Source organism: Mirounga leonina, unplaced genomic scaffold (assembly GCF_011800145.1).
Source record: "Mirounga leonina isolate KUSES-001 unplaced genomic scaffold, KU_Mleo_1.0 Mir_174, whole genome shotgun sequence".
NCBI classification, from domain to species: Eukaryota; Metazoa; Chordata; class Mammalia; order Carnivora; family Phocidae; genus Mirounga; species Mirounga leonina.
Window position 1 is genome coordinate 50,426,466 of NW_023270451.1, and position 15,779 is coordinate 50,442,244.

General features: G+C 45.4%; 1 protein-coding gene across 12 annotated transcripts in view; it reads right to left on the reverse strand.

The window, feature by feature from the left end:
- Window positions 1-15,779, reverse strand: part of ELMO1 (engulfment and cell motility 1) — a 540,114-nt gene that overhangs the window by 31,520 nt on the left and 492,815 nt on the right. For all 12 annotated transcript variants that reach the window (XM_035020922.1, XM_035020919.1, XM_035020915.1 and 9 more), the window contains 2 exons: window positions 10,041-10,204; window positions 1,780-1,892 (listed from right to left, as the gene is read on the reverse strand). In XM_035020922.1, the coding sequence (XP_034876813.1) occupies window positions 1,780-1,892; window positions 10,041-10,204 (277 nt within the window). The remainder of the gene's footprint in view (window positions 1-1,779; window positions 1,893-10,040; window positions 10,205-15,779) is intronic.

Sequence of the window (15,779 nt, forward strand, 5' to 3'; positions counted from 1 at the left end):
TGTTATCCCCATTTCTGTTTTTTTTTCTTTTTTCTTTTTGAGAGAGAGAGTGAGAGCGAGCACAAGCAGGGGGAACTAGGCAGAGGGGGAAGCAGGCTCCCCTCTAAGCAGAGAGCCTGATGTGGGGCTCGATCCCAGGATCCTGGGATCATGACCTGATCCGAAGGCAGACGCTTAACCGACTGAGCCACCCAGGTGTCCTGTTATCCCCATTTCTGATGGGGAGACTGCCCACGGTCACACAGCTGGTCAGGGGGAGAGGCGGGAGTGCACCCATTTCATCCCGCCCCAGGGCTCTTGTCCTCACCATCATGCCACACTATCTTCTGGAAAAGCATTTGCCCTGATGATGATGCCCCATGGAAGGAATGCGGTGAGAAAGGAGGGAGCTCCCTCTTTGGCTGCTCTCCCAACGGAGCCTTTCTCAGTCCCAGCTGGAACTTAGCTCTTATCATCATTCTGCCCATGGTCCTTCCCCTGAGGCCCCTTTTGAAGCTCAGTTCCATAGCTTGCCATCCTCTGGGAACAACCTATACTTTCATTTCTCAAGGAAGTTCTGCCTTTGGAAGTTCCTTAATATGATTTTTAACTGTAATATCTGAAATTGTTTGAATTTACTCAATATTCAGCACAAAACCATTAAAGAAAATAGCCAGAGGGACGGGCTTGGCATAAACATGAAATGATATTTGTCATTAGTGGGTGAGCTCTGTGTCTGAGCAGAGCATCCACTGGTTTTCAAAAATATCTGCCAGAGTTTCTCCTGGGCCATAACTGGTGTTTTTCTTGGTAGAGTTGCTACTGCTTATGCTTGCTCCGGGTTGTCCCTCAATCTCATCACTCTCCCCAGATTTATCTTTAGTTTTAGTTTCTGACTGTTTGTTTATAGGACAGTATGACATGAATCCTGTGACTTTGCAATCAGCAGCCTGTCAAGAGAAGAAGAAAGCAATCAAAAGACTTCACTTCCTTGACTGAGAAAGAGCAGAAAGTGCCTCCTGTCTATTGGAACTAGTCTAATGGCACCCATTCTGACATGGTATTTTGGGATTAAAGTTCACTGAGACAATTCAGAAGTTCTTGCAAGATTATGAAAACTGATTCTATCCCACCTTGGTGCACTGTTACTTAAACCTCCAGATAAAGTAATTTTCACCTAGAAGGGAATCAGTATGGGGATTTGAGAATTAGGGCCATCCATGCTGAAAGTTCCAAAATCAAATCCAGCTGTGGGTACCAGCTCTCCTGACACCAGAGGGAGTCATTAACAGTAAAGGCCGTAAAAAAAAAAAAAAAGTTAAAATAAAATAAAAATAAAATGAAAGTAAGGGCCATAGAGTTGCTGGAGTATGAATCCTTGCTCTTCCGCAACTTTGGGCAACTTAGTTAGCTCCTCAGGGTCTCAGTTTCCTTATCTGTGAAGTGGGTATAACCACAGAGTTACCCAGGGTTACCAGGAGGAGGAAATGCATTAAAATAAGTAAAAGGAGAGCCTGGTACATGGTAAGCTCTCGATACATGTTGGCTGTTCTTGAAAACACACTAGCAGACTCGTGGCACTAAATAGCTCAGGTGGCTTTTCAGTTCCATGGGTCTTCTGGTAATTCTTTGATTTTCCCTGGGTGCACATGGGGAGTCAAAACTTACCCGAACTGCTATTCCTGTTCGGAGTCCAATGCTGCAAGGCCTACCCTTAAGCCGGCACCCATGCCCCATGACTCCCCAGGGGAGCAGGCCACCGTTCACCCTCGCTGGGACACAGTGCCCCAGACACAATACCTTGCCTCCGCCGGCAGTTGAGTTTCCTAAAGCAGGTCCCTTCCACGAGGCGGTTCAGGCGTTGCTGTTTGATCAGCTCCAAGATTTCTGGTTGAATCTTCTCCTTCAGTTCCCTGTGAAGAACACACACGCATTGCATGGCATGCCTTGAGAACAGCGCCTGGTTGAAAGGGCATCGTGGGCAGATGGGGCAGCGAAGTGCAAGCCACATCTTTCCACGACCATCCCAACACCTCCCAAGATGGTGCATTAGAGGATTATTTATTAAGAGTTAGTGGACAGGTTGATCTGTTAAAACAACACTATAGATTCTCTGACATTTACAGAATACCCACCAAAGCACCAGCCACTTGCGTGACGTTTTGCTATACCAAAGCCTCCCGAGAAGTTTCTTCCCTTGTTTCTCAAAGCCACAGATATAAACTCATGCAGAAACTCACTTGGCTTTGCCAAGACAATAAATCTTTGGTCACACTTCCCCCCCTACAGCAGGTAAACTCCCAGACTACAGTTGTGATCTGACCAAAGAGCAATACTGGGCAGCCATGTAATTACTAATTCCACAGCAAACTGCAGGACCACATTTTGCTTTCCACTCTATCACTTACAAATGGGAGCAACATATCATCCCTGATTCTAGCCCACAGAGCTGGGGATAATGATAGGATAAATTAGGGATTATTTGCATCTTGAGTCAGGCTAATATAATATAACTTAGTTTTAGATGCACTATGCCTTAAAGATATCAGGACAGAGTACAATGTTTTTTAAATCTCTTTTTTTCTAAGAAGATTTTATTTATTTATTTGAGAGAGAGAGAGAGAGAGCAGGGGGAGGAGCAGAGGGAGAGGGACAAGCTGACTCCTGGCTGAGCACAAGCCCAACTCGGGGCTCCATCCCACGACCCTGAGATCATGACCTGAGCTGAAATCAAGAGTCGGACGCTTAATCCACTGAGACATGCAGGCACCCCAAGAGAATAGTTTTTTTTTTTTTAATCATGTGAAATTTTATGTAGTGCTCTAGCATTTGAGTCTAGGATAGCTAGAGCTGTTCTGGTTGATGCTGGACAGGGAGAACCCTCAGTAGTGTTAAAGTATTGATTAGAACATAGACCTAGAACTTGGAAGACTAGGGTTTCAATCTAGACTCTGCCCATGACTTGCATTTCATGTAGCTCATCTAAGTCTCAGTTTTCCCACCTGTAAAATGGGGATACGAACATTTTGTGGGAAAACGCTGTGACTCCCAAAGGAGACAGTGTAAGTGCAAGTGCTCTACGAGCCCCCTGGGCAGGAACGCAAAGTTATTACTGAATTTGCTTTGATGATACTCTCTCCTTCCCTCAGGCCAACTCTCCATACGCCCACATTTCACTGTAGTCATGGCTCACATGTCTGTCAGCTTCCACCTCAACTCTGGACCTGCTCCGACTGCAGACAGGCTGTCTTCACAGGGTGATTGGCTCATGGGTGGGGACGGCACTCACGCTTGGGAAGTGCCTGCTTTGAGTCGGGTAGTGGGACTATGCGATTTTAGCTCAATTAACATCCCCTTCTCGCTCCCCCTCAAAAACCTCCAAGTTTTGGGAACACGTAGTAGTGTTATTAATACGTAGGTATTATTATTTCTATTTTACAGGTGGGGAAACAGCTCATAGAGGTTAAGTGTGGAACTCAATCTTCTGCATACAAACTGCTTCTATTTACATGTGAGATAAAGAGAATTAAAAAGTCATATCAAAGGATCTGGCCCTCTAATGAGGTGTGCTAGTACTCTGCTAATACATATTTTAAACTCCAATGGCTTTAAACCTCCTGTCATTTGATACCCTTGCAACTGAACATTTATAAAGCATAATATGGAGATTGAGTCCTAAGAACACAGCTTGGTACCTTTGTAAAGCTCTCCTGCGCAGACCTCCAGGGTCTCATCTCGGCCTTTCAGATGACTAAAACTATTTATCATCAGTGTTCAGCTTTTGTAAAATGGACTTAGTATACTGCAGCTTTGATGAACCCTGCTCTGAATGGGAGAAAAAGGTGGGGGGAAACGCCAGGGCAGCCACACGCAACAGTAAATCACCGCTCCTGACTTCCAAGCCAGGGCGATGGGGCAGAGAGAATGAAATGGCACTAAGGGATCGAGAGGTCACTGGAGAAAGGGTTTGGGAATTTCATTGATTCTTAGGTTGCGATGTATCTTTAAATAATAGTTTTAGTAGGCTAGAGTTGAATTATTAAAATGGAGATAAAGATGCAGGGAAGAGGACCAAAAGGAGGAAATAATTGAAAGTACTTCCGAGTCATTTTAGTCGATGATTTATGACATCTTAGTGTAAGACCCAGACGTGCGCATGGTGACACACTCCATTATGGAAACGTCTCCTGGGGAGATATTTCCAGAGTGAGTGAATCCACTGCAGCAAGAATTAACCGTTCCTTGTTGTGAACCCCAAAGGCCTCTAAAACATGACTGGGCAATGAGAAAAAGAGGACAACTTTTCTTTTTTTCTAAGTGATTTCCTCTTCTTTTCATGCAAATGGACCCACTTGCTATAAAATTCACTCATATTAGGAAAACATATATAACACCTACATGGTGTGTCTGTGGATGAGGTTGGACCTCAGTGTAATGCGTTGTGGACTGCAGTTTGGGATAGAGATTCTCAGCTTGGGGTCAATGAGGCCAAGGTCATGGGTTCACTGCCCTCATTTTGATAGATATTCTTCTAATTCTGTCTAAAGGCCTTGTAAATAAATAAAAGAAGGAAGATTAAAGGGGGTAGGGTGAATGAGTGTATGAAGAGCAATTCCAGGTCCAGCATCGTTTCTGGGAGACAATCCCAGGTCCAAGGCCAGCAGCGAGGCCAGTGCCACATACAGAAGACAGACGGCACTGCTAGACCAGTGAGCTGCCTCCTGGCCCTGCGGTCTGCCCCACTGAGCTGCCACTCGGTGTCCGCCTAGAAAAGAGGGTGGCACGCATTTCCTGTAAAGGCCAGACAGGAAATATTTCAGGCTCTCGGGGCCATAGCTGTCTGTGGCAACTACTCAGCTCTGCCGCAGTAGAGTGGAAGCAGTCAACGAATGGTATGTAAACACACAAGTGTGGCTGTGTTCCAATAAACCTCCAATTACAGAAGCAGGTAGTGAGCTGGATTTGCCCCAAGAGCCATCTATACTTTGCCGACCCCTGATCTAAAAGGGTTCGGTGAAGACTTTGGGTGTGCGGAGGGACAGTGTCTGTTTCATGGAAATTGATCTGTCTTGACAACCGGAGGGCCTCCAAATTCAGTCCTTGAATTTCTTCTGTTCTTTATATTATAGACTCATGACTTTGAATATCAACTTTATGCTGACAGCTTCCCAAATTTATATTTCCAACTCGGACCTTTCAGCTGAACTCCAAATTCGTCAAACCAACTGTGAGACATGCCAAATGTGCATGTCTCACGGACACCTCAAACTTGACAGGTCCAAAGCTGAACTCCTGACCCCCTGTCTTGACCTGCTCTACTCCTTCTCGCCTTTGGTTGTTCAGCTCAAACAAAACTGTGAACTCCTCCTTGACTCCTCTCTTTCTCTTATTCAATCAATCAGGAAATATCATTGTTTCTTATCTTCAAAATCTATCTAATCTATAGTAGAGACTTGAATCACTTTGAATCATCTCTCGCTTGGGTTATTGAAATAACTTCCTTACTGACCTCCCTGGTTCCAGACTTGCCTCCCTGGAGTCTATTCCCACTACAATAGCAAGAGGGATCATTTAGAAACCTGAGTCAGAGCACATCAATCCTCTGCTCAAAACCCTCCAAAGGCTCCCCAACAAGGCCCTCCATCATCAACTCCCAGCCACTTTTCTGGACTCACCTCCTTTTGCTCTCCTCCTTGCTTAGTCTTCTTCAGCCACAGTGGCCTTCTTATTTATTGAACACCCGGACCCACTCCTACCTCAGTGCCTTTGCACTGGTTTTTCTCTCTGCTGGAATACCCTTCTCTTAAATATACACATGGCCTGCTCCCTTAGTCCCTTAAACATCTTAACTCAAATGTTATCATCCCAACTAGAGGGACCTATTCTGACCACATTACTTAAGACTGCCAGCTCTCCATTTCCCTTATCCTGCTTTATATTTCCATTGTCATTATCCTCTTTTAACATGCTATAATCTTATTTACTATGTTTATTGACTGTGTCTCCCCACTAAAATACAATCATTGCAGGGCGAGAATTGCATCTGTCCTCTTCACTGCTAAATCACCAATACACAGAACAGTACCTGGTACGTGGCAGGCATTTGATAAGCATTTGTCAAGTGCACTGGACACTGAAAACTGTGTAACTGACCAGACCATCCTGCTGGCACTTGCTGAGAGAAGGCCCTGCACAAAGCTTGTGGCCAATATTTAGTGAGGAGGCAGATAGGCAGGGTAGGCGTTAGCCTGATTTCTGGCCCCGTTTTTACTTTTCCTTTCTCACTATACTTCCACTGTACCTTCTGAGATAAGGCGAGGCATACACAAGTACAGTCATAGTGTCAGTTTTACCACTGACATATCAACAGTGTGACAACATGTCCCATTCTGGTTATCAGCTAATGGTAAGAGGGATCATTTCTCTGAGTGGATATTATGTGCCAGGCATATATCCTAAGTGCTTTTCAGGCACTACATCATGGAATCTTCATAACCGTGCAATGATGTGGACACTTTAATCATTTTCTTTTTTAGACCTTAGAAAAACAGGCTTAGAATGGGATATGTAACTTGTCTAAAGAGCCACATGTCCAAGTAGTGGCCTTGGAGTCTGAGCCCAGATTGGTTAGCTCCCTGGGTGTGGATTTTCTACCTTTTGCTACTATGCTTCACTGGTGTTTATCCTTGCATCTCTCCTTCCCCACCCAGTGTAGTGTTAAATGACCTGGTTTTGGACTATTCAAGTTTTTTATATCCATTAACTTGGATTAGTTGTGTGGAGGGACTTATCTACCCTGTAAAGTCATGCTAAGTGGAAAGTACAAATACCTCCTCTCTGAAATAATCGGTCAAGAGCTAAGAAATACAACAGAGCTTCTTCAACCTACTGAATATTCCCCCCAAATATTTGCTCACACAGAGTGTGCATTTTTGTACTCAGGAAACATAAACAGTTTATAATAATGGGACGCGTGCCTCAAAGGCTCTCTGGGGCACTTGGGTTTGCTACCAAGCTGTGTGTGGCAGGCACAGAGGGAGCCAGGCCGTGGGGGGAGCACTATGGCGGTCAAGAGGCTGGTGAGGGTATGGCCAGTAGGGTTCTGTACCAGCAGGCAAGCCCCAGCCAAGTCACTGTCCCAGTCTGCACACTGAGAAGCTGGAAACTTAAAGGTACTTTCCAGTTCTCAATTTCGAATATCCTAACTCCTGAGCTTGGGGGAGATGTGTCTCCGTGTGCTCTCATGACAACCCCCGCCTTTGTTTCCTCTACTCAAGCACAGTCTCTGTTCACCCTCCCACCCAAATTTTACAACCTGGGAGAGTGGGGTGGGGTGGGACAAGTGTCTCTGGTTCTCTGCCCATCCGCAGCACAGGGCCCGGCAGGCAGGAGTCACTCGAGACATATTTGTTAAATGAATGAGTGAGCGAAGGCAGACCATCATGCGTGGGCTGTCCCTTTCTGTTGACGTGAATTTGTCCTGTGAGCCATGTCAGCAGCCTTTAGGCTTTATCCAATCCTGCAGTGAGTTCCTGTCTAGCAGGTCATTCTAACAGACAAAACATCCCCGGATGAGCAGCGGGAGGCTGGCTCCCACCTGCCCATTTCGGAGGCTGGGATAAGGATCAGGCTGGCCCACGGCCCTCTTAAATGCAATAGTTTCTAACAAGCCCTTATTGCAACCATGCAAGGGCCCCAGTGAGCCATGTGCTTTTCAGTCCCGTGGCCAAATGATGACACCAAAGGGACACACATACAGAAGACTTCCTGTATATTTGCATTGCTTCTCCTCACATAATAAATGCAAACGTAAGAGCCTCTTTTTTTTTTTTTTTAAGATTTTATTTATTTATTTGACAGAGAGAGACAGTGAGAGAGGGAACACAAGCAGGGGGAGTGGGAGACGGAGAAGCAGGCTCCCCGCGGAGCAGGGAGCCCGACGTGGGGCTCGATCCCAGGACCTGGAATCATGACCTGAGCTGAAGGCAGATGCTTAACGACTGAGCCACCCAGGCGCCCCATGAGCCTCTTATAATCAAGGGAAAACGCCAGAATGTCATGGGCAGAGCCTCAGGAAATAAAGGTATGAAGCCAAAACAGGAGCAAAGTGTTCACACTTCACATGCAGTTAACATTCTTACTTAGAATAAAGTCACGGTCAAACAATAATTTGGGATCCCTCACCCTTGACTGAAGTGGTTTCTCAAGTCTTCCTTTAGATTTTTTTTTTTTAAGATTTTATTTATTTATTTGAGAGAGAGAATGAGAGACAGCACGAGAGGGAAGAGGGTCAGAGGGAGAAGCAGACCCCCCGCTGAGCAGGGAGCCCGATGCGGAACTCGATCCAGGGACTCCAGGATCATGACCTGAGCCGAAGGCAGTCGCTTAACCAGCTGAGCCACCCAGGCGCCCTTCCTTTAGATTTTAAGAACGGCTGTCAAAAGCATAATGAAGTCTCTGTGTGTTTGCACATCTGCTGAAACAAACCTTAGGGAATCCAACATTTTGGTGCTGTAGGCCCTGTGATGGGATGAGGTGCTGCCATCCCTCTCCGCAAGTAAGAAACCCTATCTCTGAGGAGTCAAGCATTTATCAGAAGGGCTTTCTGTTTGGTATTTCTAGCTGTACCTTCTGGCTGAGGACCAGCCCAAAGGCCCAGCAGTGCCTGCTGCAGAGCTGGCTGGCACTCAATGCAAGTACAAGTCAGGTCTCACCATGATGAAAGCCAAAGACCCCCAGGAAGCATTCCCGCCCTGCCGCCCAGCTCCACCCTCACTCAAGTCTGCACTTCTGCTCCGCAGCCTCTGACTGTGCCTCCCAGGGCCTGAGAGCAAGCATGCATGAGGGAGCTGCAGACCTGTGAACTTTTGAAAACCACATCTTAGTCTTGCACTTCGCAAAGGAGCTCTGCTGGGGTGGACAAAGCATGAGCTGAGGGATCCGTGGGCTGGAGCTCAAGTCCCGGCTCCTCCCCTCTTTCTGGACTATTCCTGCTCCTTGAGTGGGAATAAGACCTACCTACTTCATTCACATGGATGTGAGGAAATGAAACAGCAGGAGGCGCTGCTTTGCAAATTGCCAAGCACTAAAAATGTCAAAGATATGAGAGTAATGGACAGAAAGAGGGGCAGAAAGAAAACGAATCAGAAACAGAGAGAGGTGGGGTTCATATCATAGTGACACTTGTGTTGTAAGTCAGCTTCATAACAAAAGTTCAGAAGAAGCTGTGGCTAGTCTTCTGAGGGGGAATGAGAACACATTTCACACACTTTCCTTACCCCTACCTCTTCTCCTGTTTCCTTCCCTATAAATTATAAGGGTAACAGAACTGACCTAGCTCTTAGAAAAGGACAAGGGAAGATAAATAGGCCAGTTCTAAGAAAAGACGGAGCAAACCAAACAGTCTTCATTGGAAGTTCAGAACATCCTAAAGATGGAGGTACGCAAAATGACAACTGTCGCAAGTGCACCTGCTGCAAGGTCCTATAAACAGGGGCCCTGCTGCTCTCGGACTTGGGCCTATGGGCTGATAGTCATGGGGGCGATGCAAGGTGCTCTGGGGTGAGGCAAAGCTGATGGATGGGGCAGGGGCAAGTGAATCTCTCTCTTCCTCTCCATCTCCCTTCCACTCACCACTTGAACATTCATATTGCCTGAATTACCAGTGGGCTTTGTTCTGGCTGGGCAGAGCATCTTCCACTCAAAGGCACCCACCAAGAAATAGCTTCCCAGAGAAAAAATATTTGTTCCAAGTGTTAGGAAAGGTCCCCCCACTTTTCAGCTACAAATTTTCAGGGGACTCATCAGTAACCAGGCCTCTTCCTGGCTTAGGTCCTGCTGCCAACAGTGCCTGTCCCTGCCTTCCCCTCGGCCGCCCCTGCACCACCTTCCTCGGGGAGCTGCTGAGACTTCATGAACCGAACTGAGGTCTTCCCGAGTGTCTTTTGTTGGCCTTCCGCAAACAGCTCACAACATGGCCCACTGCACTGTGTGTGATCGGCCTTCAGACCAGAAATGATGGGTCAGAGCCTCCGAGGAGACAGAGCTCAGGGGTTACTTACAAAATCGGGCGAGACTGGAAATCTTCCTGGTTCATCCTCTCAGACTGGCGGATTTTCAGGATCTCAGTGTAGCTCAGGTTCTGCAGTTTGCACTTGAACTGGTCCAGGGAGCTAGGCTTGGTTGTAAGAGCTCTCATAACCTGCTCCTTCACCACCTGCATTACCTGTAGATGAAAGGAAGACCGTAACTTTCCTGGGGGGGGTTGTCCTTGCCCATTTGGAAAGATCTTCTAGAATGAACGGCTCCCTGCCTCCCTGCTTCCTACCCCCCTGCTTCCCTTCCCCTGCGCTCTCTGCCCAAACCTTGAGGGTACTTTTCCAAAGAGTAAACTACCATAATGTACATCTTCCACTTTCTCTTGTGCTGCTGGAACCACAAGGAAGGAGATGGATTGACGAAGTTGGAATTGGGTGGCAGGAGGCCTGGCTGGGAGGAGTGCTCCATTTGCTCAACATATTACGGGACCACTGCTGAAGCGACACTGTGCACAGTGCAAACTTCAAAAGTGAAAGGAGTCCAAGCAACAGCTAGGAGGCTGACTCACTGCTATTTCTTCCAGAAGAAGATCGCTGAGACACAATTAACTGTGGATGTCTGGTTGGCACTGGTTCAAACAAACGTGAAATGATACCCACACTCGCCCCTCTGAGAATGCTTTCCCCGTGTAGTGAAGGCCTGAGTGTTCATACACATAAGGGGTCTGAAATTGTGTATGTGCTGTTGCCTTCTTGAGCCAGGCACTAAAAAGAAGGTCTATTTAATAGAACAGACATATGCCATTGGATGCCTCAAGAAAAAAAGAATATGGTAATGTGCTGCCTAAGGACAGGGTCCAGCCCACAAGGAGGCAATTAAGCATTGCCTCTATTAATGTGGATTCGTCTTCATCAGAATTTATAAAGCAGGAAAAGACCAGAAAAGACATAGAGGCATCCAAGAGACGTGTAGTAATCTTCCTGCTTCTTTTTTTTTAATCCTCCACTGCAGAGGAGAACAATTGTTATCACTGATGAGGTATCTACTATGGTGGAAGCTTTATGGATGTTCCCTCTCTTAATCCACTCAAATCTAGGAGTTAGCTGTGGTCATCATTCTATTTACATATGAAGAAACTGAGGCTTTGAAATGTTAAGTAACTAGTTCAAAATCATAGCGCTGGTTGGTAGGTGGATGAGCTGGGATTTAACACTACTCCACTGCCAATCACACCACCATTCTTGGGGTCACTCAGTAATGTTAAAATGAAAGGAAATAGCAAATGCACCTCAATTATATGCTAATTCTGTGCCAGACACATGTTTAGTCATCATCTCATTTAATCTTCCCTCCAATATAGTAGAATAGGTGTTATTACCCCTATTTTAAAGATAAAGAGGCTGAGACTGAAGATTGAGGACTTACCCAAGGCCACATATATCTAGTTGAATTCTATGACACCAAGTAGCCCCACATGATGGATACTGCATGCATCTGATGTTGAAAAGCCCTGGCATGCCGCTTACCCTTTATCATTATGAATATGATCCCACTATACTCCTTATGGCTTCTAATCAGTTGTTCGTCGAATAAATCACACATGGTAGGTACTCAGCAATTGCTCACGGACTAGTCTTACACTGAGATGCCAGGGCTTTTCAACATCAAATGCATGCAATATCCATCATGTGGGGCTACTTGGTGTCATAGAATTCAACTAGATATGTGTGGCCTTGGGTAAGTCCTCAATCTTCAGTCTCAGCCTCTTTATCTTTAAAATAGGGGTAATAACACCTATTCTACTGTATTGGAGGGAAGACTAAATGAGATGATGACTAAACAAATGTTTCTTAAGGAGCTGTCACAGAGATGACAGTCACCAGAACACATAGGATTGGACACAATGATTACACTAGTAGGTGGGCATGTGACCTGAGCTGACCAATCAGTATCCTTTCCCAGACTTCTGACTTGACTTGAAGCAGAGGTGAAGCATGCTCTTTTCCCCTAAAATTGACAACTATAACACTGTCTCTTACATGTGGAAGAGTGGAAGATATTGAGACTGATTCCATTCAACTTAGACAGAAGAAAGATTTGTGTGTGTGTGTGTGCGTGTGAGAGAGAGAGAGAGAGAGAGAGAGAGTTAATAATAGTTAAATTATATTCAACCATAATGTCAATTCAATGCTGACATTTGGTGGTTTTGTTACATGAACCTTTACCTCCCCAATTGAATGGAATTCCTGTCACTTGCAACTTAAGATCTTAACGAATACATACAATGAAGTCAAAGAGGAGTATCAGCTTATGGAGTGGAGTTTGCCCAGATTGGGGAAAAGTAAGAGAAGGAAGCTGGATAGAAACAATGAAGCTACTTCAATAAGAAAAACCTTTAAAAAATCATCTTCATTTATATGCTCATGGCTGTACCTTTGCGTGGAAATCATGATAATCCCTTATGGTGGTATGGGAAATTCTTCAGCTCCTACTTATACCTTATGCTTAAAATCCACTGTTAAGAGTTTCAATTCCTCTAGCTTAAGAATTTTATCTTTTGCTAGATGTAAGAATCCATAAGTGGGACAATCTTTTAAATTCCCAACAATCACTTGTGCTTCCGTTTAAAAGTGAATATAGACCATTTCCTAAGAGTAGGTTGATAGGATAAGAAAGAAGAAGCCAAAGGGGCACTTGGCCCTAGGGAAAGGGATGCAAGTAGTTAGGATACAGCACAGAATGAGGTTGGTGGAGGGAAAGACTGGCTTTGCCTGATTTACTTCACAGTTTTGCTCTGGCCCTGAGAAGTTCTGTGGTAACTCTGTGTGCCAAGGAAAATGACCCCAGGGAAAGATGTCATTGATTTTTTTTACGAAGACAAAATAGTTATATAAATTAAAATATTTCTCTATTTCCTTGCAAAGTAGCTTCCAAAAAGGCTAGAATTAATAGTGTTAAGTGTCTCTGAATGCTCTACGTGCATGATTTAAATCAAGATACTCACAACCACCATGCTTGACTCTGTCTTCTTTGGAAAATATCAAACCTTTTCTCATTGTTTGGAAAACCCACAGATGGTGTTGCGGAGGCATCAGCAAATCAATGGACTTAAAACTTCTTAATTAGGGCGCCTGGGTGGCTCAGTTGGTTAAGCGACTGCCTTCGGCTCAGGTCATGATCCTGGAGTCCCGGGATCGAGTCCCGCATCAGGCTCCCTGCTCGGTGGGGAGCCTGCTTCTCCCTCTGACCCTCCCCCCTCTCATGTGCTCTCTGTCTCTCTCATTCTCTCTGTCTCAAATAAATAAATAAAATCTTAAAAAAAAAACAAAACTTCTTAATTACAAAATATGAATACGCTTTGTCATAGACATCAGACAAACACGCTTTCAGAATCCGCATTCACCTACTGGTATTGACTGATTATTTTGTCAAGGTCAAACTGTGCCTGTGGTGTGTTTCTGGAATTTTTCCAGCACATGTTCTCTGTAATAATGTCACATGTTACAAAAGAAGAAGTGGGAGTCCTATAACACACATGTACTTCAAATGGAGAAAACCTTTCAGCTCCTCGGAAGATTGGGTTAAAAGAGTAAGTTCTGGGGACCCCTAACAAGAATCAAGTATGCTGGTAGTCTAACTGGGCTCCTGGTTTCCCTGTTGTTCATTGAGATATGCTCCTGTGTTTTATTCCAAGATCTCCTGAGCCTCCATGTGCTCCCTAGTCTAATCACCAATTTGACCCCCACCTTCACACCCACAATCTTCATCCGGCATTATTCATCTGTTCTCAACAACTGTTTTTCAAGCACCTACAATGTGCAAGTCACCGTAAGCGAGATATCTGAAGCCTTGTGTCCTGGTCTGGGGAAGTGGATAAGCCATTACATACTTGCCTCCTCCAAGGGATGAAGTGATGTCACAGTGGAGCAAGGGCGAGACAGTCATTCCCCAAATATTTAGCCCCTCTCAAATGCTGACAGGCTGATTGCACAGCACCAGGACTTTGGCTGGGGCTTGAGGAGAGACCAGATGTGGACACGATGAGTGGCAGAGAAGGAGCCATTCTTGGAAGAAACAGCATGAGCCAAGGCTTGGAGAGAGGAGAGCCCAGCCCTGGGTGGGGAGGAATGTATGGTGGTTTCATTCCATTGGAAAAAATCGAGGTGGGGCTTCGAGTTAGGCTGAAAGTCAGGCTGGGCCAGACAGTGGGTGGTTTTGCTGGCCAAGATGAACAATTTAAATTTGGATTTTTTTTTTCTGTAATTAGTGGTAAGTCACCAGGGGATTTGGGGTGTGTGTGATGGAATTCAATAGTGTAAACTATGTTGGGACACATACAAAAATTGGAGAGGGGCCTGGGGAAAGGAAGACATTACAAAGGAGTCATGATCCCTGATCAACTGGGGTAAGGGGGGATGTCAGGGAAGTGTGCAAGGCTGAGACTAACCTGCCTGGGACTGGAAGGACGGGTGGGAGGGTGAAGAGGGAAAGGGAGCTCAGGCAGAGGGATCAGCAAGAGCAAAGCCTGGAGGGAGGGAGTGCATGACTTAGGCATTAGACAAATCATGCTTTTGGAGTCCACGTTAGCAGCTTTCAGCAAGTGGGTGCTATTCGTGGCAGGATGGCTTCTCAGCCTTTATAAAGGGCCCACCACACACAACTGTAAAGCCAGGCTGTGACCGTCCTCAAGATATTCAACCCCTCTGAGCCTCAGTTTAAGCTTCTGTAAACTGGAAGGACTAATCATTTAGACTTCATCGAGGTGTTGCTCATTAGAGAAAGCCTCATATCCTTTATGGTACCCTGTGGATATTTAGCAAACATGAATTTCCCTTCCCAAGCCTTAGTTTGCTCACTATAAAGTGGAAGTAATAGCTCAGAGTTCATAGAGTTGCTGTGAAATCCAAACTGGATTACTTGCAAAGTACTGACACACTGAATGGAACACACTAGACACACAACCAATGTGATGTAATGTTCCCATACCTTCTGAGAATGAAATGACTTATGTCAGAGGGTTCTCCTATAAAAAATATCCTCAGCAGTGTTCCCAGACTACATCTGTATCACCTGGGAACTTGCTAGAGATGCAACTTCTCGGGCTCACCCCAGACCTATTGAATCAGAAACCCTACAATCAGTGTTTCAACAGCCCCTCCAGGTGATTCCAGCACTCACGAAAATGTGAGAAGCACTGGTCTCAGCAAACATCCAGCACCACTTTTCAGCCTTCAGTACAGTATCTGCAGCAATTTTTGTCATATCATAATAAAGCACTTAAGTCAGTTATTGGTGTACCTTTCCCCATCTAGACTGTAAATGCCTAGAGGGCAGGTCCTGTTTCTTATTTGTAATGTGGTCCCTAGTACTTAACCACGGTACCTTCCAGACTGTAATAATGATTGATAAGTTCAATGCCATAGATTCTTAGGCTCCCACCTGTCATCTGTAGAATTAAACAAATACATCCTTAACAGAATTACAAGACTGTTTAACATGGTTTTCAAAGTGCACTTTTACAAAGCCTAAAATCAAAGTCTGTGGCTCTGAGATGCTGTCTTAGGGTTTGAGAGATCATTTTGGACTTCTTTCCCAGGCTGAGCTGGAAAAGGCCGGTCTGCGGTTGAGCGAAGGGTTTCTGGAGAAGCCGCTACTGGGCATTGCCGCTAAAGGGGGCTGGGGGGTCAGCACTTACAAAAATGTACAATCTACCCAATCAGTAGCAACCCATTAAATGGATTTATCTTCATAACGAAGAGAAA